The sequence below is a fragment of the Coregonus clupeaformis genome, chromosome 26 (genome assembly GCF_020615455.1).
Source record: "Coregonus clupeaformis isolate EN_2021a chromosome 26, ASM2061545v1, whole genome shotgun sequence".
Classification (NCBI taxonomy): Eukaryota; Metazoa; Chordata; class Actinopteri; order Salmoniformes; family Salmonidae; genus Coregonus; species Coregonus clupeaformis.
Window position 1 is genome coordinate 19,639,094 of NC_059217.1, and position 22,959 is coordinate 19,662,052.

The 22,959-nt window shown below is 43.4% G+C and overlaps 1 protein-coding gene across 1 annotated transcript in view; it reads right to left on the minus strand.

The window, feature by feature from the left end:
• Positions 1 to 221: 221 nt before the first annotated feature.
• Positions 222 to 22,959, minus strand: part of LOC121540333 (ubiquitin-conjugating enzyme E2 R2) — a 43,282-nt gene continuing 20,544 nt past the window's right edge. Inside the window, exons 2-5 of the mRNA XM_041849128.2 lie at positions 22,805 to 22,891; positions 12,222 to 12,319; positions 2,874 to 3,008; positions 222 to 2,684 (exon numbers count right to left, since the gene is read on the minus strand). Of these exons, the coding sequence (XP_041705062.2) occupies positions 2,462 to 2,684; positions 2,874 to 3,008; positions 12,222 to 12,319; positions 22,805 to 22,891 (543 nt within the window). The 3' untranslated portion in view covers positions 222 to 2,461. The remainder of the gene's footprint in view (positions 2,685 to 2,873; positions 3,009 to 12,221; positions 12,320 to 22,804; positions 22,892 to 22,959) is intronic.

The following is a 22,959-nucleotide window of genomic DNA, read 5'->3' on the forward strand; positions in this document are numbered from 1 at the left end:
AAGCGGATAAATTATTGTATTATTTTTTGCCCAGCTCATGAAGCCCCTTGATGTGAGGCCTGAGGCAATTGCCACTTCTGCCTAATAGTAAGTCCGCCACTGCCTATGAGAATGGTAAGCAAAACAGTCTTACTTCAGTTATCCCTGAGTGATACATTCCCATGATGTCTGTAAGAGAACACATAACAGAGAATGTAATAAATAAGTTATAGTACACAATGTATTCTTAATGATTTATTAACAGAGTTGCCACCACCCTAACTCTCAGGGTGACTGCAGGGTACAGATCTCAACTTTCCTCATCCACTCTGGGGTCACCTGACCTTTGACATCACAAGGGTTCCATAACTGAGCCACTGGCTTCATTCTCTACATTCAACACTCAGGATAAGAAGAGTGAGTAGAGGAAGAACAGTCTTACCTCAGAGTTATCCCTGAGTCGTACATTCCCACAGCGTCTAATGAGAACACAAAATATGGATGAATTAATGAATAACAGCCAGTTCAGAATCTTCTCCAATGATTATTAGTCAATCAAAATATATTCATAGACCATAAAAAGGACAGATAACTAAGCTCTCATCTGTTAGAAAACATTGATTCACTCCTGCTCTAAGAAACATCTCAAAACTCTAATAAAGATCTTTATTTAGGTTTTAAATAGATGTACAAAACATTAGAAAAGAAAATACAAACAAAACAAAAAAATACATAAAGTTATCTTCGAAATATCCACATGTGCATATTAATATCAAGGTAAAGATTATAAACAGTCTTTAAAGCAGAGGTGATAGGTTTGGGGGGGACCAGCGCTGCAGAGAACAGTTGTCCACACACACACACACACAGAGAGAGAGAGAGAGACTGTGGTCAGATTCACTCCGATGTGAAAAAGTTTGTGGTTTTGTTTTCCTGAGGAATTTTGGTAACAGCCGGGGGTCCCTCGCTGATGCCGCCACCAAAAAGAAAGTCTGTATAGATGGTAAGGAAGGTAGCACATTGCGAGGGAAATTACATGATTAAATCGGCAGCTTCACAAAATGAAATCCCAATTTCCCCAAACATTACAGTAAAACAAAATGGGGGTTATTCACATAACGTAACCGCCATATATGGTGAATGTAAAATAGTTGTAAGAATTAATGATGATTGGATTGATGTGTACATGCTTCATACTCAAGATGTTAATGCGACATAAAGAGTACATGAGTGTTCAGTAATCATCTGTTTTTCTCTATTGGAAAAAATACCTGAATGTTTCTGTATTGAAAACAAACTGGCGGTAAATGTACTGATAAGTCCAATGAATAACCCCCATGACATGGTGTTTAAAACAAAAGGTTGAGAATCAGAGCACTTAGTCCATGTAAGGGAAAAATATATAGTTGCTAACACCTTAAGTCTGAAGTAAAAGACTACATCAAAAGAAGCCAAAAGGGATCCCTGGACCCATTCTCAACTTGGTTGTAATGGAGTATGGGAATCATGACAGTGTTTCCCAACACCCCTATGCCGAGCCTGATACCACCCAACAAGCTAGTGGGATGGCTGTATGACCTACTCCTAAAATATACTACTGACCTCCCTATCCACATCCCTAGCATCGATACAGTTGGGAAATGCACTTTTCATCTCTAAAACTTAGCTTCAAATAGTCACGTTGTAACGATGAATGAACATTTACACACTACTGAAGCAACATAAATGTGGGGTTGTGTAAATACTGTTAAATAGTTTGTATTTAGTCAGTGTGTCAAATCCTGTGTGATGGAGCTTCTTGTGTTGCGAGCACTTCTAGTCATATGAAATGTTTGGGGAAGTGACTGACTGAGGATGGAATCTAAACAAATCATCTAATTCAAGATGGCTGCTGTGCGAGGCCATCACTGTTGCACAGACTTGCCAGAGGGAGGTGTTTAACTCACTTAATGCCAACATTTTCTCTCTGCAACGCATTCCTGCACTACAGTTGAATACAATAATGAACCACCACCAAAAAACAGAGACACTATCCCTCACTCCCATCTTTAAATGAGCAGTTGAGGTGGCTGGTGAGGAATTACATGAGATGAAAGCATGTGGTGTTGGACTTATGAAAAAGCATGTGGTGGTGTCTGGAAACAGACACTCTACAGGAGACAGTGTCCTTACGCAAAACTTTAAAAAACAAGCGGTAATTGAGAATTGAGGGACGCTGCCATGAAGAGCAAACCATGTGAATAATTTGTAGAGCTAGCATTATCTCTCTAACACTCCACTGACCGACAGGAAAATAAAAACACCAGAAACAAATGGACAAACTAACTCTGTAGCTTTTAAACGCATCTGAGTTTAACGTGCAGGTGTGGCTGCACTGCTGTGGGGGGTTCTGTAAGGGTGTGTAGAGGAAGGGTGGAGTATGAGTTCAGTTTAAGGGAGGTGTGGGGACAGGGGGGAGAGGAAGGGGTGGGGAGGCCGGTCGTCAGGACTCCTCGGTTCCCGAGTCATCTTCGTCGTAGCAGCAGTCCTCGCCATCTTCCTCGTCTTCGTCCTCCAGGTCCTCATCTTCATAGTAATCGTCGTAGAAGAGGTTGGAGCCCTCGTCGGGGGGTGGGGCGCGGGTGCGGACGCAGTACTCTGCCAGGGTGGTTGGCACCTTCACACCATCCCGCTCAGCATCCGCTTTGGTGGCGTGGACCTGTTTCCTGTTAAGAGAGACAGCGAAGAGACATATAGGGTTAGCTGTGGAAGTGGTACAGGGTGTACCTGATGGTTTGAATGTACTCTCTGTTCTCACCCTTGATATGTGTCCGCCTACCTGATGATCTCGTTGCCCTCTGTGCCTGGCCACATTCTGTGTGTGTGTGTGATTGTGTGTGTGTGTGTGTGCCCACCTGATGATCTCTGCGAACTCTCTGTCTTTGCCCTTGCTGTCCCTCCACTTTCGGTACATGACGGAGGCGTCCACGTTGGCCGGGGAAGATGTGTTAGGCTCGTTGAGCAGAGAGATGACACTCAGAAGGATCGTCCTGAGGGACATATGGAGAGAGAGGAGAAATGGAGAAGGAGAAAGAGAGAGAAAGGGAGACCGTGAAGGAGGAAGGGAAATAATTGTACAGTTTAAGTTAATAAAACTGACAATTGTTTATTTTTGATGAAAGTACTAATGATGAGTGTAATGTTGCTTGTATGCGTTGCATGCGTGTGCTTGCTGTGACGGTCACCCCCTTATATTGCGGGTGAGTGGCGAGCGGGTGGGTGGCGGGCGGGTGGGTGGGTGGCGGGCGGGTTGGTGGCGAGCGGGTGGGTGGCAAGCGGTCGGCGAGCGGGTGGATGGCGGGCGGGTGGGTGGCGAGCGGGTGGGTGGCGGGCGGCGGGTGGGTTGAATAAAGAGAAAACAATACCTTAAAAAAATAGGTAACATTTAGGTTTTTCTTTCATTCTTTTAGGCTATAAGCCTAAGCTTTAGGGCCTAACTGTAGCCTACGAGCGCCAAATAGCCTACATGCCAATCGCTTTTAGGAACGAGCAGAAAAAGTTTACGTAATCCACGGAGCCAAAAAGGACAATGTATCTGTGGTGTTAATAAGTTTAATTCAATAAGAAAAAAAGGCTGTGAAATGGAGAGTTTAAAATAAAGAGAAGGGAAGGCCAGAAAAGTAAACTGTTAAAAGAGGTTGATGATTGTGAGGATCTTTACAAATTCGACAGTCACAAGATTGGGACTTCAAATAGGCTTATGGCACATAAAGGGAACTGTAGCCTACTGTTCAGGATGTTGAATACTGACTTGTATCAAGGGTGTCCTGCCTGTGTTCAGATGGGTTAAATGGAAACTGCAATCTGGACACTGACTTTAGGTCTAGAACCTCTCACATAGCCTTAATATTAACTCCTGCAGAATTAAGCATTTCTTGCAGTAAAATGATACACCAAATGTAGGCAAAAATTTGAATATTATTTATTTATTTATTTCAGCATCTTGAGAGAATGCATAAGAGATACCGTCTTTACAGGTGCCATCTTTATCAGTATCATAAATGATCAACCACATAAAATATGCATCCAAGCCGACCTGAAATCTTATTTGAAACATGTTGGTTCGTTTTCACAGCTTTCGATTTCCTTACAACCGGTCGAACTGATGTAATTTGAAACTTTCCCATTTTAAATTGTTTTTATTGCAATTTCTCCACAGTCCCTAAATGTCTTTGCTCCGTGAAGGAAGAAGAGATAACAGAAAACTTTACAGATGTCAACTAGATTGAAGCATTCATTCTATCGATTTATGACATTCTGTTGAGCAAGGGTTTATTGAGTCTTCTAGGGCAACATTTAATGACAGAAGAGAAGCTGCATGTATCTAATTATAGACAAGTTGACTAACAAATAGCCTACCAAAATGTCGGAAACTATAAGCAGAAACATATCTAAAATTAGGCCCAAAAAAATCCTGCACCCCCTGTCAAAATCTTTACGCCGTCTCTGACTGTAGTCTACAGTGCATTTTCTATATTAGCGGGTTAGGGTTGGGTGCGGGCGTCAGATTTTCACTTTATCACATATAGTCAGGCGGTTGCGGATGGGTTATTAGCAATTGCGGGCGGATGCGGGTGAACCAACAGCTTTCCCGCGCACCACTTGTTGCCATTCATGCTCTCCCCATTGAGTAGACTGTATCACTGTGGTTACAAATATTAGTTATTTCTCGTGTAGGCTGCCATCCTACTTGAAATATAATCCTGGGAGGGAAAAAAATTGGCCACGTTACAAGCTACCGCCGGCAACACCGTAATACAGCTGCCAAGTGGAAAGCATTCACACCGGCTTGCCTTGTCGTCGCGCTAACTGAGGGCAGTAACATTAGTTAATTGACATGTCACGGTGACATCCATATGAACACTAGTTAGCGGTCTTCACAGATGAATGGGTAAAAGTGAGTTCAAAGTACATTTACTGTCATCGCCTAGGGACTAGCTAGCTAACAAACCTAACTCTCTAGCTATGAAAAGCACAAAACCGCATGCCGAGAAAATTTTGATTTCTGTGTCACTTCCATCCGTAGCTGTATACCATCTATTCATAACCAACTTTTTCACACCCGTGGACTCTCTCACTCTGGCAGTGTTGTGAGATGGATTCAAGACCAGAAAAATGCGAGTCCAATTCAAGACCATGATTGTAATTTTGTAAAATCACCACCATAAGAGTTCAAAATGTCCAGTATTTCTGTATTCATATTTCAGAACAACATATACATTCTTTAGACATTGAAAATAGTGAAATAATCCATGCTGAGGGAAAATAGAGCCACTCTACAAATTATTACTAACCCAAACACAGTGGGGAACAATGGGCCTTCTACACCTTCAGAGAAGGGCTAAGGATTTATAAAATAATGATTATAATAACATAATAATAATTATATTATTATTTTCAATGATGTTCTGATTTAATCTCGTCAGTTTTTGTTGGAAAAGAAAGGGTTAACACGGAAGAGAAAAAAAATATTCAATCAGGATTTTTCTTTGCTGTCTATGGGGAGATAAATCTAGCTGGCTAAGTCAGCCATTGGCTAAGCCATCAGACACTAGATAAAGGCATCTGTCATTCAACTGTATTAGTGCAACATTTTTGAATGACAGTGGAATCAACCACTCACATTTTGACTTAATGGGTGGGACTGTTTTTACAAAAACTTATGGAAACTTCTGCCTTCTTGAAAGCCAACAGGTCACTGCGCAATAGCGAGCAGTAGTTTTCCCACGGTCTAGCTAGCTAGCTTTTGTTGTTGGCTAGTTTGCAGCGGCTGCAGCAGGTGTTATCAAAGAGGATGTTGTTGCTAATTTGTTAGCTTCTCCCTTTTCAAGAATAACTTTCAACAAGAAGTTACGTTTCAAATTATCATCATCTGGTGAGTGGAACTGTGTTTTTTATTGCAGCGCGCTTGCTGTTGTTAGCCATCTCTTTGAAAATAACTTGTGTGTGACACATTGTCGCATTTAAAGTGGAACTGACAGCATTTTAGCAACATGACATCTTATTAAAATCTGTTCATATACACCCCCAGGAAGAATTACACTTAAAAACATTTTCTGACAAGCGACCGCTTAGATATGGTAATTTTCACGTTTTCATAAATTCTTAGAATGTTAGGGAATTACATATACTAAGGCATTTGTGAAAATTCTACAGCAATATAGAGTGGGAAAGCGGCCGTTCGTTTGGACAATTAATAGACACTGCAGTAAATAAAACCGAATAAAAACATATGTCTTGTCCAGGACCAGAGTCAACCGGTGCGCTATAGCCAATCAGAGCTACAGTAGGCCTTTATACAAACAAGCCATTTGCCACACGGGCCTGCCATCATTCACTTTGAACTGGACTGTGTGTTTACATGCAGTTGCAACCGCGTGACTTTACATCATTAGAACACATTTGCCATAAGCCACAAAATACACCTGAATGGATTTCTGCAAATATGTAAACACCACGGGAGTCCTCTTAAATTTGGGAACTTTACAGTCCTATTGAGCAAACAACCATGAAAAGGTAGGCTCTCTCTCCCTCAGTTATGCACATCAACAACAATAAGATCACAACTAATGCTAGCCAGAGCAAGATGAGCTAAAATCTAACAAAGGAACATTAGATAAACCCTCTAAAACCTTTTCAGCTAGTTTGCCGTCAAAATTGCTCTGACGATGGGGAATTGTAGCCTCCTCGTCCTTCTGCAGCTTGCCTGCCAATGCATGCTTATCCCAACCAAGCACCTAAGCTAACTGGCTAAAGTTGGCTAGCTTGCTTGCTAGCTAGCTACCTACTTACTTACAGACACAAATGAGAGAACACCTCACTGACACTTTTACTCGCAATAGCAGAGCTGGTTAGGCTGTTTACATGTTATCTAGACTGTTCTTGACTAACTATTACTATTTTGTCTACGTTTACTGACACCGGTAATATTCAGCAGGTGTTACACGTTTGTAAATTCATCAGTTGTTCTGCGCTCTTGCACACTCAGACGAGAGTGCTCTGGAATCTGAGTAGATAGCATATTTCTTGCATTCACAAATTCACTCTGGCTAACTAGATAACAGTCGTCCAAGTTCTTGCTAGCTAACCAAATGACACCTGCATCTCTAGCTGTGTATAGCCACCAAAAAACGATATGAGGGGAAAAAGTCAGTCACTCACCCACTCCTGCAATGGACATGACATTCCCTAGCAGCTACAGTGGGGGGAAAAAGTATTTAGTCAGCCACCAATTGTGCAAGTTCTCCCACTTAAAAAGATGAGTGGCCTGTAATTTTCCTCATAAGTACACGTCAACTATGACAGACAAAATGAGAAAAAGAAATCCAGAAAATCACATTGTAGGATTTTTAATGAATTTATTTGCAAATTATGGTGGAAAATAAGTATTTGGTCAATAACAAAAGTTTCTCAATACTTTGTTATATACCCTTTGTTGGCAATGACACAGGTCAAACGTTTTCTGTAAGTCTTCACAAGGTTTTCACACACTGTTGCTGGTATTTTGGCCCATTCCTCCATGCAGATCTCCTCTAGAGCAGTGATGTTTTGGGGCTGTCGCTGGGCAACACGGTCTTTCAACTCCCTCCAAATATTTTCTATGGGGTTGAGATCTGGAGACTGGCTAGGCCACTCCAGGACCTTAAAATGCTTCTTACGAAGCCACTCCTTCGTTGCCCGGGCGGTGTGTTTGGGATCATTGTCATGCTGAAAGACCCAGCCACGTTTCATCTTCAATGCCCTTGCTGATGGAAGGAGGTTTTCACTCAAAATCTCACGATACATGGCCCCATTCATTCTTTCCTTTGCACGGATCAGTCGACCTGGTCCCTTTGCAGAAAAACAGCCCCAAAGCATGATGTTTCCACCCCCATGCTTCACAGTAGGTATGGTGTTCTTTGGATGCAACTCAGCATTCTTTGTCCTCCAAACACGACGAGTTGAGTTTTTACCAAAAAGTTCTATTTTGGTTTCATCTGACCATATGACATTCTCCCAATCCTCTTCTGGATCATCCAAATGCACTCTAGCAAACTTCAGACGGGCCTGGACATGTACTGGCTTAAGCAGGGGGACACATCTGGCACTGCAGGATTTGAGTCCCTGGCGGCGTAGTGTGTTACTGATGGTAGGCTTTGTTACTTTGGTCCCAGCTCTCTGCAGGTCATTCACTAGGTCCCCCCGTGTGGTTCTGGGATTTTTGCTCACCGTTCTTGTGATCATTTTGACCCCACGGGGTGAGATCTTGCGTGGAGCCCCAGATCGAGGGAGATTATCAGTGGTCTTGTATGTCTTCCATTTCCTAATAATTGTTCCCACAGTTGATTTCTTCAAACCAAGCTGCTTACCTATTGCAGATTCAGTCTTCCCAGCCTGGTGCAGGTCTACAATTTTGTTTCTGGTGTCCTTTGACAGCTCTTTGGTCTTGGCCATAGTGGAGTTTGGAGTGTGACTGTTTGAGGTTGTGGACAGGTGTCTTTTATACTGATAACAAGTTCAAACAGGTGCCATTAATACAGGTAACGAGTGGAGGACAGAGGAGCCTCTAAAGAAGAAGTTACAGGTCTGTGAGAGCCAGAAATCTTGCTTGTTTGTAGGTGACCAAATACTTATTTTCCACCATAATTTGCAAATAAATTCATTAAAAATCCTACAATGTGATTTTCTGGATTTTTTTCCCTAAATTTGTCTGTCATAGTTGACGTGTACCTATGATAAAAATTACAGGCCTCTCTCATCTTTTTAAGTGGGAGAACTTGCACAATTGGTGGCTGACTAAATACTTTTTCCCCCCCACTGTATGTCATGGAACGTTGAGTCAAATATAACCTATTTTTAAAACTTATTATAAAGTTGGTTTTGTAACAAACTGGGAATTAGATATTTTTGACTGATATGATTGTCTGTTTGTTTCATATCTGCAAAGTAGTTAAAACGCTGTCAGTTCCACTTTAAACTTTAGGTCACCGGTTACTTTGTGTGCTAAACGTGAAATGTTGTTTTGTAATGGGAAGTAATAGTTGTACATTTCAATTGGGAAATGCTTAATGGTTGTGTTTTTGTATTCTTATGATTTGGACCTACTGGCTTATTATGTCTGAGTTTATGGACTGCTTATCCTTTAACATCATGCTGAATGTGACTGCTGTCTTTCCATCGGCCCTATGCAGTGGTGTAGTGGTGCCTGGAGAAGTGGGTATACTCACATTTTGCCAAAAAGCTCCCAAACGGCCCGCCCAGCGAAGGAAAGGCACCCTGTGTGAAAAATCCTGTTTTCCTATGTTTGTTTTATGAGTTTTTTTTGTTGTTTTTTTCAGATTTTCACTCTCAAAATCACACTTTTTAAAAAATAGAAAAACGAAAAGAATGTGATGGTCTAAGTCCACAACAATGCTTAAACCACATCAATTGGAGTCAGTCCACCTAGGCCCATCCATGTCTACGCCCCTGATGCAAACAGCTCAAGATAACAATTGCGCATTATAAATAGCCTACTAACCAACACTTCGGACTAAACTTTTTAAATACCTGGTTTGCATACCCATTGTTGCCTTAGTTAGCATTTACTGGTAGATATCATAAGTTGAAACGTCTTTCCTACCCTACCGATGTCATTCTTCTGTGAGCTGCTCCATGCCAAAACCAGTAGAGAGCTGCACACTCCTGCTGCCTGCAGATTATATTCCGCTGAAACTAGGCTGTGTGTGCGGCGCGGATGTGAATATAATTCACCTCCTTTGCGATTTTGTAGGCTACTTTGAACATCATTTCTCTATTGTACTACATGCAGTGCATTCGGAAAGTATTCAGACCCCTTTAATTTTTCCACATTTTGTTATGTTACAGCCTTAAAATGGATGAAATTGTTTCCCCCCCCCCTCATAAATCTACACACAATACCCAATCATGACAAAGCAAAAACAGGTTTGTAGAAACTTTTGCATGTTTATAAAAAAATTACAACTGAAATATTAAATTTACATAAGTATTCAGACCCTTTACTCAGTACTTTGTTGAAGCACCTTTGGCAGCGATTACAGCCTCGAGTCTTCTTGGGTATGACGCTACAAGCTTGGCACACCAATACTTGGGTAGTTTCTCCCATTCTTCTCTGCAGATCCTCTCAAGCTATGTCAGGTTAGATGGGGAGTGTCGCTGCACAGCTATTTTCAGGTCTCTCCAGAGATGTTCGATCGGGTTCAAGACCGAGATCTGGCTGGGCCACTCAAGGACATTCAGAGACTTGTCCCAAAGCCACTCCTGCGTCCTGTTGGAAGGTGAACCCTCGCCCCAGTCTGAGGTCCTGAGCACTCTGGAGCAGGTTTTAATCAAGGATCTCTCTGTACTTTGCTCCGTTCATCTTTCCCTCGATTCTGACTACTCTACCAGTCCCTGCCACTGAAAAACATCTCCACAGGATGATGCTGCCACCACCATGCTTCACCGTACTGATGGTGCCAGGTTTCCTCCAGAAGTGACGCTTGGCATTCAGGCCAAAGAGTTCAATCTTGGTATCATCAGACCAAATTTTGTTTCACATGGTTTGAAAGTCCTTTAGATGCCTTTTGGCAAATTCCAAACAGGTGTCATGTGCCTTTTACTGAGGAGTGGCTTCCGTCTGGCCACTCTACCATAAAGGCCTGATTGGTGGAGTGCTGCAGAGATGGTTGTCCTTCTGGAAGGTTCTCCCATCTCCACAGAGGAACTCTGGAGCTCTGTCAGAGTGACCATCGAGTTCTTGGTCACCTCCCTGACAAAGGCCCTTCTCCCCCGATTGCTCAGTTTGGCCAGGTAGCCAGCTCTAGGAAGAGTCTTGGTGGTTCCAAACTTCCATTTAAGAATGATGATTGCCATTGTTTTCTTAGGGACCTTCAATGCTGCAGAAATATTTTGGTACCTTTCCCCAGATCTGTGCCTAGACACAATCCTGTCTCAGACCTCTACAGACAATTCCTTCGACCTCATGGCTTGGTTTTTGCTCTGACATGCACTGTCAACTGTGGGACCTTCTATAGACAGGTGTGTGCCTTTCCAAAATCATGTCCAATCATTTGAATTTACCACAGGTGGACTCCAATCAGGTTGTAGAAACATCTCAAGGGTGATCAATGGAAACAGAATGCACCTGAGCTCAATTTTGAGTCTCATAGCAAAGGGTTACTTACGTAAGTATTTCTGTTTATTTGTAATAAATGTGCAAAAATGTATAAAAACCTATTTTCGCTTTGTCATTATGGGGTATTGTGTGTAGATTGATGAGGGAAAAAAACAATTGAATCCATTTTAGAATAAGGCTGTAATGTAACTAAATGTGGAAAAAGTAAAGGCGTCTGAATACTTTCCAAATGCACTGTAATTGATCAATTGTATACCTCCACCACACTACTTTGATACGCATTAGTAGGGATTAAGAAGTGAGTATAAGCAATGCCCACTGAAAAAAAAAAGTGGGTATATAGCTTATACCCTCCACTACACCACTGGCCCTTTGTGTTTTACAAAAAGTGCACTCTCCTACATGAGTGCGCTAGTATTACGGTTGCTGTCCTTTCAGATTCACGAACCTGTCACACACGGAAGGCCTATAGGTTTGCCACTGTGCAAATATGTCTATAATAGATATAAAGGCTGCTAAGATACTGTATTAATGTTTCAAGAAAGGAGTGTATATATTTGGCCTGGCGAAGCGGTTTTATGCGCTGACTGAATGGAAGCTGATAATTATGAGTTTTTTACTCCGCTCTCGGCTGGTCTTGGGAAGAAATTATGAGTCCTCACTGTCCGACACGGAGTCAAGACCGAGTACAAACGTATCCGACACCGAAACACTCAATATGTGGTCTCAAGACCGGACTCGAGACCACTATAACATTGCTCTCTGGGCAAAGACATGCGAGGCAATCTTTATTTACTGTAGTTGCTGCGCCGCCGAGGAGACCCAATGTAGTGATTATATATCCTGCTGTGTGAGAGCGAGTGAGTGTGAGAGAAGAAGAGAAAAAATAAAAAAATGAAGACAATGGAAAGTAAGATGAAATGTGTGTAAAAAGTTAGTGAATCAAGTGAAAATATATTACATAAATTGTTTTGTGTTTGATAAATTCCACATTTAATAGTCAACCTTATATCAAAGATGGGGAGAAGAGGTGGAGTGAGATAATTATCATTGTGTGAGGGAGAGAGAGGTGTTGTGCATAGAGTACCTGACATTCTGTGTAGGGTTCCACCTCTCAGAGGGCAGCTCTCCACTCTGGGGGTCGTCCACTGGGGGGTGCAGGATGGAGATACACACGTCCCCGTTCTACAGGAACACAAACAGGTCAGTTACCAGAAATACATTTGTGACACTGCCACATATCTAACAGTGCACAAATCGAGAAAATGTCTCAGGAGGAGATGCAAACCCTTCTGCCAAGTGGTCCCTTTCATGAACTACGGCTAGGCTCTGAGCCGGAGGACATGAACCAACAGCACTCGGGTGTCCCTATCCAAATGACCCCTATCTTTGGTCCATTCGTCACAATGAGAAATCCTGTGGGGGAAATAACTTCATTGATCAGCTCATTGTACATCTCAGACCATGAAGAGGAGGGGGAAAGCGGGGATGACCAGAGTGAGGAGCCACCCAATCAGCCTACTGTGAGGGAGGAAATTGAGTTGGTCAGCAATAATCTTCATAAATTACTAACCACAGTTAATGGTCTTGAGGATGATTTTAAGAAATCATTGGTGAGTGCCATAAAGAGAGAGGAAAGCCTAAGAGGCTATGTCAATGCAAAAATGGAGGAAATGGAGAACCACAAAGGATTCCATAAAGCAACTGAAACAACAGGTGGTTGAATGCATCTTGAGGAGAAATGTGACAATTTTCTATCCTTGAGACCTATGTCACCCTATCTAATGTTCTCAAAAGGACCAGCCAGGAGCTGGTGGATGGCCGAAAAGAAGAAAATCACCACCTGGGTGAAGTTCAAAGAGGCGTTCCAAACAGCATTTCAACAAACTGACTACTTAACAGAGGTAGAGAAGAAACTAAGAGATATGGTTCAACTTCCAACTCAGTCTTTGAGGGACTTTGCTTATGATTTCCGGGCACTTTGTCTGAAGTGGAAGCCTAACATCACAGAACCAGAACTGGTGAGAAAAATCCTCAACAACTGTAACCCTCGGGTGGCGGTCTGCCTCAGAGGAACAGTTATGAGTGTAGAGCAGTTAGTGAAGGTTGGATCAATGGTGGAAAAGCATAACTTTACGGTTTTTACTTTTTTAATAACCGTTTAATCAATCTTCATTTAACCAACGTCTTAGCTATTTTTTAGTTTTCCTCACTCAACTTTTTTCATTCAACTTTTTCACCCCGGACGCTTTACCTGGACATGGTCCTGCAGGACCTGTACCAGCCGAAGCTAAGTAGTAACATTAACACTATGCCATCTAATTGCAGTCGCTGTACTCATAATATACAGGAAAACTATCGCCTTATGGTGAGGATAGCCGTGCTGCAAGCCTAGTTTCAGATGCAATCGTTAGGCAAGGGCAATGTAAGTGTAGAAAAGGATGAAACAGCGTCTGTGCCACCAGTAAGTACAGATAGTAGTTTAAATCCCCTCACAGTCCCCGCAGACGGACAATTTTCTCAAGGCTTCTGGAAAGAAATGCTGTCGGCATGCTCAACCGGTGTCGCTCATTCAGCCGACAGAAACTTTCAACCGGTTCTCCCCATTAAGCAACGAGTCGGAGTCCGAGGCCAAGCCTTCTCAGGTCTCTCCTCCAACCATTACGGGGTCTGAGCCACCGAAGCCTCCCACCATTAGTTCTGACAAATTGAAAACCCTAGTCATTGGCGACTCCATTACCCGCAATATTAGACTTAAAAAAGAATCATCCAACGATCATACACTGTTTACCAGGGGGCATGGCTACCAATGTAAAGGCTAATCTGAAGATGGTGCTGGTTAAGGCAAAAACTGGCAAGTGTAGAGAGCATAGGGATATTGTTATCCACGTCTGCACCAACGATGTTAGGATGAAACAGTCAGAGGTCACCAAGAGCAACATAGCTTCAGCGTATAAATTAGCTAGAAAGATGTGTCGGTATCGAGTAATTGTCTCTGGCTCCCTCCCAGTTAGGGGGAGTGATGAGCTCTACAGCAGAGTCTCACAACTCAATCGCTGGTTGAAAACTGTTTTCTGCCCCTCCCAAAATATTGAATTTGTAGATAATTGGCCCTCTTTCTGGGACTCGCCCACAAACAGGACCAAGCCTGGCCTGATGAGGAGTAGTGGACTCCATCCTAGCTTGGGGGTGCTCTCATCTTATCTACCAACATAGACAGGGCTCTTTCTCCTCAATGAGATAGGGTGCAGGTCAGGCAGCAGGCTGTTAGCCAGCCTGCCAGCTTAGTGGAGTCTGCCACTAGCACAGTCAGTGTAGTCAGCTCAGCTATCCCCATTGAGACCGTGTCTGTGCCTCGATCTAGGTTGAGCAAAACTAAACATGGCGGTGTTCGCCTTAGCAATCAAACTGGAATAAAGACCTCCTCCAGTCCTGCCATTATTGAAAGAGATTGTGATATCTCACATCTCAGAATAGGGTTACTTAATGTTAGATCCCTCACTTCCAAGCCAGTTATGGTCAATGAACTAATCACTGATCATAATCTTGATGTGATTGGCCTGACTGAAACATGGCTTAAGCCTGATGAATTTACTGTGTTAAATGAGGCCTCTCCTCCTGGTTACACTAGTGACCATATCCCCCGCGCATCCTGCAAAGGCGGAGGTGTTGCTAACAATTACGATAGCAAATGTCAATTTACCCCCCCAAAGATGACTGCGTTTTCGTCTTTTGAGCTTCTAGTCATGAAATCTATGCAGCCTACTCAATCACTTTTTATAGCTACTGTTTACAGGCCTCCTGGGCCGTATACAGAGCTCCTCACTGAGTTCCCTGAATTCCTAATTGGACCTTGTAGTCATGGCAGATAATATTCTAAATTTTGGTGACTAATATTCACATTAAAAAGTCCACAGACCCACTCCAAAAGGCTTTGGGAGCCATCATCGACTCAGTGGGTTTTGTCCAACATGTCTCCGGACATACTCAATGCCACAGTCATACCCTGGATCTAGTCTTGTCCCGTGGAATAAATATTGTGGCTCTAAAAGTTTTCCCTCATAATCCTGAACTATCAGACCACCATCTTATTACGTTTGCAATCGCAACAAATAATCTGCTCAGACCCCAACCAAGGATTTAAATTTAAACTTGCGTAATACCCTATATGCAGTCGCACCCCTAAAAATAAAAAACATTTGTCACAAGAAACTAGCTCCCTGGTATATAGAAAATACCAGAGCCCTGAAGCAAGCTTCCAGAAAATTGGAACGGAAATGGCGCTCCACCAAACTGGAAGTCTTCCTACTAGCTTGGAAAGAAAGTACAGTGAAATATCGAAGAGCCCTCACTGCTGCTAGATCATCCTATTTTTCCAACCTAATTGAGGAGAATAAGAACAATCCAACATTTATATTTGATACTGTCGCAAAGCTAACTAAAAAGCAGCATTCCCCAAGAGAGGATGCCTTTCACTTCAGCAGTGATGAATTCATTAACTTCTTCGACGAAAAGATCATGATCATTAGAAAGCAAATTAAGGACTCCTCTTTGAATCTGCGTATTTCTCCAAAGCTCAGCTGTCCTGAGTCTGCACAAAACTACCAGGACCTAGGATCAATGGAGACACTCAAGTTTTTTAATCCTATATCTCTTGACACGTTCATGAAAATAGTCATGGCCTCTAGACCTTCAAGCTGCATACTGGACCCTATTCCAACTAAACTACTGAAAGAGCTACTTCCTGTACTTGGCCCTCCTATGTTGAACATAATAAATGGCTCCCTATCCACTGGATGTGTACCAAACTCACTAAAAGAGGCAGTAATAAAGCCTCTCTTGAAAAAGCCAAACCTTCAGCCTATATCGAATCACCCATTCCTCTCAAAATGTTTAGAAAAAGCTGTTGTGCAGCAGCTCACTGCCTTCCTGAAGACAAATAATGTATACAAAACATTTCAGTCTGGTTTTAGACACCATCATAGCACTGTGACTGCACTCGTGAATGTGGTAAATGACCTTTTAATGGTGTCAGACCAAGGCTCTGCATCTGTCCTCGTGCGCCTAGACCTTAGTGCTGCTTTTGACACCATCAATCACCACATTCTTTTGGAGAGATTGGAAACCTTAATTGGTCTACACAGACAAGTTCTTGCCTTGTTTAGATCTTATCTGTCGGAAAGATATTAGTTTGTCTCTGTGGATGGTTTGTCCTCTGACAAATCAATTGTACGTTTCGGTGTTCCCCAAGGTTCCGTTTTAGGACCACTATTGTTTTCACTATATATTTTACCTCTTGGTGATGTCATTTGGAAACACAATGTTAACTTACACTGCTATGCGGACGACACACAGCTGTACATTTCGATGAAACATGGTGAAGCCCCAAAATGGCCTACCTTGGAAGCCTGTGTTTCAGACATAAGGAAGTGGATGGTGGCAAAATGTTTACTTTTAAACTCGGACAAAACAGAGATGCTAGTTCTAGGTCCCAAGAAACAAAGACATCTTCTGTTGGATCTGCCCTTGATGGTTGTACAGTCGTCTAAAAAAAACTGAAGGACCTCTGCGTTACTCTGGACCCTGATCTCTATTTTGACAAACATATAAAGAATAGGACAGCTTTTTTCCCCATCTTCGTAACATTGAAAAAATCTGAAACGTTTTGTAAAACAAATTGATGCAGAAAAGCTCATCCATGCTTTTGTCACTTCTAGATTAGACTACTGCAATGCTCTACTCTCCGGCTACCCGGATAAAGCACTAGATAAACTTCAGTTAGTGCTAAACACGGCTGCTAGAATCTTGACTAGAACCCCAAAATGTGATCATATTACTCCAGTTCTAGCCTCTCTACACTGGCTTCCTGTTAAGGCTTGGGCTGATTTCAAGGTTTTACTGCTAACCTACAAAGCATTACATGGGCTTGCTCCTACCTATCTCTCCGATTTGGTCCTGCCGTACATACCTACATGTACGCTACGGTCACAAGACGCAGGCCTCCTTATCGTCCCTAGAATTTCTAAGCAAACAGCTGGAGGCAGGGCTTTCTCCTATAGAGTTACATTTTTTATGAAATGGTCTGCCTATCCATGTGAGAGACGCAGACTCGGTATCAACCTTTAAGTCTTTACTGAAGACTCATCTCTTCAGTAGATCCTATGATTGAGTGTTGTCTGGCCCAGGGGTGCGAAGGTGAACGGAAAGGCACTGGAGCGACGAACTGCCCTTGCTGTCTCTGCCTGGCCGGTTCCTGTCTCTCCATTGGGATTCTCTGCCTCTGACCCTATTACGGGGGCTGAGTCACTGGCTTACTGGTGCATTACATGCTGTCCCTAGGAGGGGTGCGTCACTTGAGGGTTGAGTCACTGACGTGATCTTCCTGTCCGGTTTGTCGACCCCTTGGGCTGGTGCAGTGGATGAGATCTTCGTGGGCTATCCTCAGCCTTGTCTCAGGGTAGTAGGTTGGTGGTCTGTTGATATCCCTCTGGTGGTGTGGGGGCTGTGCTTTGGCAAAGTGGATGGGGTTATATCCTGCCTGGTTGGCCCTGTCCGGGGGTAACGTCGGACTGGTGTTATTCTCCTGTCTTATCCGGTGTCCTGTGTGAATTTAAGTATGCTCCCTCTAATTTTTCCCTCTCTCCCTCCCCTCCCAGAGGACCTGACCCGTAGGACCATGCCTCAGGACTACCTGGCCTGATGACTCCTTGCTGTCCTCCGTCCACCTGGTCGTGCTGCTGCTCCAGTTTAAACTCTTCTTCCTGCGTTTATGGAACCCTGACCTGTTCACCGGACGTGCTACCTTGTCCCAGACCTGCTGTTTTCAACTCTCTCTCTCTACTGCACCTGCTATTTCAACCTCTAAATGCCCAGCTATGAAAAGCCAAGTGACATTTACTCCTGATGTACTGACCTGTTGCAACCTCTACAACCACTGTGATTATTATTTGACCCTGCTGGTCATCTATGAACGTTTGAACATCTTGGAGAAAAATCTGTCCTTAATGGCCATGTACTGTTATAATCTCCACCCGGCACAGCCAGAAGGGGACTGGCCACCCCTCAAAGCCTGGTTCCTCTCTAGGTTTCTTCCTAGGTTTCTGCCTTTCTAGGGAGTTTTTCCTAGCCACCGTGCTTCTACATCTGCATTGCTTGCTGTTTGGGGTTTTAGGCTGGGTTTCTGTATAGCACTTTGTGACATCCTGCTGAAGTAAAAAGGGCTTTCTAAATACATTTGATTGATTTATTGATTGATTGATCCACTAAAGAGTATTGGATAAAAGTGAACCAAATTGGGAATTAGAAAGGACAAAGAAAGACCTATGGTAAGCCACCTGCAGATGTGAAACGTGTGCATCCTCCCTGTGCTCCCCAGGACTAGGAGAAGGATTTTTCCTTGCTGATAGTGCCTGTGGGGGTCAGGAATTTCCAATATGAAGTGGTACTTGATACAGGGTGTACTTTCACCCTGATGCAGAAAATCCTGTGGCAGAAAATCACATGTCCAGGAGAGCAGTTGTGTGAGAATGTTGACGTTGAGACTGGGGTTTTGCGGGTACTATTTAATGAAGGTGCCAGTTGAGGACCTGTGAGCCGTCTGTTTCTCAAACTAGACACTAATGTATTTGTCTTCTTGCTCAGTTGTGCACCGGGGCCTCCCACACCTCTTTCTATTCTGGTTAGAGCCAGTTTGCGCTGTTCTGTGAAGGGAGTAGTACACAGCGTTGTACGGGATCTTCAGTTTCTTGGCAATTTCTCGCATGGAATAGACTTCATTTCTCCGAACAAGAATAGACTGACGAGTTTCAAAAGACAGTTATTTGTTTCTGGCCATTTTGAGCCTGTAATCGAACCCACAATTGCTGATGCTCCAGATACTCAACTAGTCTCAAGAAGGCCAGTTTTATTGCTTCTTTAATCAGCACAACAGTTTTCAGCTGTGCTAACATAATTGCAAAAGGGTTTTCTAATGATCAATTAGCCTTTTTAAATGATAAACTTGGATTAGCAAACACAACATGCCATTGGAACACAGGACTGATGGTTGCTGATAATGGGCCTCTGTACGCCTATGTAGATATTCCATTAAAAATCAGCCATTTCCAGCTACAATAGCCATTTACAACATGAACAATGTCTACACTGTTTTTCTGATCAATTTTATGTTATTTTAAATGGACAAAAAAATTGCTTTTCTTTCGAAAACAAGGACATTTCTAAGTGACCCCAAACTTTTGAACGGTAGTGTAAGTGCTGAGTGATTAGTAAATACATCAAACTCAACCCCCTCAAGATAATGCCTCCCCTTTTCGATTGCCCACACCACTGTGAGGCACTCCTTTTCCGATGTTGAGTAGTTGCATTCAGCTCCTTTAATGCCAAGTGAGGCATATGCAATGACTCTTTCTCCACCTTCCATCAGTTGAGTGAGGACAGCACCAAACCTACCTCACTGGCATCCGTTTGGACTTGGAATGCCTGCAATAGGTCTGGCTGAGCCAACACTGGTGCATTAACAAGAGCCTGCTTCAACTGCTCAAAACAGTTCTGGCACTCGTCAGTCCATTTCCAGACCACTTCCTTTCTCTTAAGCCGATTCAGAGGGGATGCTAGATATGCAAAGTGGGGAATGAACTTGAAGTACCAGCCTACCATCTCAACAGCTCCATCTCCGTACCAGCCGCCCTACAACCTCTTGGAGAGAAAGCAGGCAATGGCAAAAGAAGTCAAACGGAGAGTGGGCATATGCCTGGCCAGACAAGCCTGCAGGGAACATGCACACTTCTTGTCGGGAGATTTGGTCTGGGTAAGGCACATCCACTTCCTAAAACATCTGACTATTTCTCGTCCAAGCATGCGCCGAAGTGGTCCGGTCCGGCAATAATTCTCTGTCATATGTTAAAATAATTCCATTCTGTATGGACGATCGAGATTGTGGCCTAAAAATAGCGCTACTGCTTTAAGAAGGGCAGCCGACAAAGGTATGAATGAGGAAGTGAGCAACAGAGAGGGGAGGTGTGTTTTTCCATAGCCTACCTGGGAGACGAAGACACCGGGTAAATTGCAGAGGCGCCAGTTACAAATTGCGAGATGAGAACTGCAGCCTGCTAAACACAGTCCGTGCCTTCCTTTGTTGGGATGTATTGTTTGACACTGGGAACGTGTTCCTGACATTCCTGATTATTTCCTTGTTTGGGATTAAGTAAACGGATCACGGAGAAAGTTTAATGAGAGTGGACATGCCTTCTAAACTCCGGTGATATCAGTCCTTTTTTCCTCATTGTTTTTGTGATCATTCATCTTTTTGCTTTCTGGGGGGAAATAAGATTTAAATCCGCAAAGACTATTAACTGAAATGAAGGAACTAAGGGGTATCAAAAAGGGAAGCCCCAATAGGCTTTTATAGCTGAACTTGAGCTTAACCAAAACAAAACGTTAATAAGGTTATTGGGTCATTGCAATGGTTATTGAATATTTGGGTGTGTTTGCTAAAATTATGCATTTAAATTATAGTTTTTGTGGGGGTTATTATTTTGTTATACTTTTATTTCTGAAGCACATTATTTGTGTTGAAGATAGGGTTTGTGTTGGTTTTATGAAATCCATATTATTTAATTGACAAATCACCTACTATTGTTCCCGTTGTTTTTCTTGATTTAAGTCCTCCTTAAAAAGTCTTAAGTGTGATTGTTATACACTGCTCAAAAAAATAAAGGGAACACTTAAACAACACAATGTAACTCCAAGTCAATCACACTTCTGTGAAATCAAACTGTCCACTTAGGAAGCAACACTGATTGACAAATTTCACATGCTGTTGTGCAAATGGAATAGACAACAGGTGGAAATTATAGGCAATTAGCAAGACACCCCCAATAAAGGACTGGTTTTGCAGGTGGTGACCACAGACCACTTTCTCAGTTCCTATGCTTCCTGGCTGATGTTTTGGTCACTTTTGAATGCTGGCGGTGCTTTCACTCTAGTGGTAGCATGAGACGGAGTCTACAACCCACACAAGTGGCTCAGGTAGTGCAGCTCATCCAGGATGGCACATCAATGCGAGCTGTGGCAAGAAGGTTTGCTGTGTCTGTCAGCGTAGTGTCCAGAGCATGGAGGCGCTACCAGGAGACAGGCCAGTACATCAGGAGACGTGGAGGAAGCCGTAGGAGGGCAACAACCCAGCAGCAGGACTGCTACCTCCGCCTTTGTGCAAGGAGGAGCAGGAGGAGCACTGCCAGAGCCCTGCAAAATGACCTCCAGCAGGCCACAAATGTGCATGTGTCTGCTCAAACGGTCAGAAACAGACTCCATGAGGGTGGTATGAGGGCCCGACGTCCACAGGTGGGGGTTGTGCTTACAGCCCAACACCGTGCAGGACGTTTGGCATTTGCCAGAGAACACCAAGATTGGCAAATTACCCCACTGGCGCCCTGTGCTCTTCACAGATGAAAGCAGGTTCACACTGAGCACATGTGACAGACGTGACAGAGTCTGGAGACGCCGTGGAGAACGTTCTGCTGCCTGCAACATCCTCCAGCATGACCGGTTTGGCGGTGGGTCAGTCATGGTGTGGGGTGGCATTTCTTTGGGGGGCCGCACAGCCTGAGGTAGCCTGACTCCCATTAGGTACCGAGATGAGATCCTCAGACCCCTTGTGAGACCATATGCTGGTGCGGTTGGCCCTGGGTTCCTCCTAATGCAAGACAATGCTAGACCTCATGTGGCTGGAGTGTGTCAGCAGTTCCTGCAAGAGGAAGGCATTGATGCTATGGACTGGCCCGCCCGTTCCCCAGACCTGAATCCAATTGAGCACATCTGAGACATCCACCAACGCCACGTTGCACCACAGACTGTCCAGGAGTTGGCGGATGCTTTAGTCCAGGTCTGGGAGGAGATCCCTCAGGAGACCATCCGCCACCTCATCAGGAGCATGCCCAGGCGTTGTAGGGAGGTCATACAGGCACGTGGAGGCCACACACACTACTGAGCCTCATTTTGACTTGTTTTAAGGACATTACATCAAAGTTGGATCAGCCTGTAGTGTGGTTTTCCACTTTAATTTTGAGGGTGACTCCAAATCCAGACCTCCATGGGTTGATAAATTTGATTTCCATTGATAATTTTTGTGTGATTTTGTTGTCAGCACATTCAACTATGTAAAGAAAAAAGAATTTAATAAGATTATTTCATTCATTCAGATCTAGGATGTGTTATTTTAGTGTTCCCTTTATTTTTTTGAGCAGTATACATAATACAACTGGTGGGTGTAATCCTGAATGCTGATTGGTTAAAACTGCATTCCAGCCGGTGTCTATTCCACAAATTACCACCTGCTAAATCGTTCAAAAGCCTACTGTCTCATCAGCCCAGCCAGGCAATTTGTATTGATCAATTAAGGTGAAGGAACTCCCCTCACCTGGTTGTCTAGGTCTTAATTGGACACAAATTGGAATGAGTGAAATGTGTTTGACACCCCTGATCTATACATACACTACCTAGGCCACCGTCAAAGTATATGATAGCAACAGAGTCTGAAAGTATTTATAATAGAAGATAACAAGTTAAAGCTATTCAGAGACTAAAGGACGTTGGACTATTATGTAGGGGACAAGACATAAAAAGAGGTGATTGTGTAATAACAGATAGGGTGAGTGTTGTTCTTTCTCTTACCTCGTAGATGTTGGGGTGCCACATCTTGGTGAGGAAGCGGAAGGCCGGAGGAGAGTAGGGATAGTCGATGGGGAACTTGATCCGAGCCTGAGAGAAGAAGAGGAAGAAGTGCACAATTAGTGATGCAAGAAGTAGAGGTCAGCTGAATAAGGTGT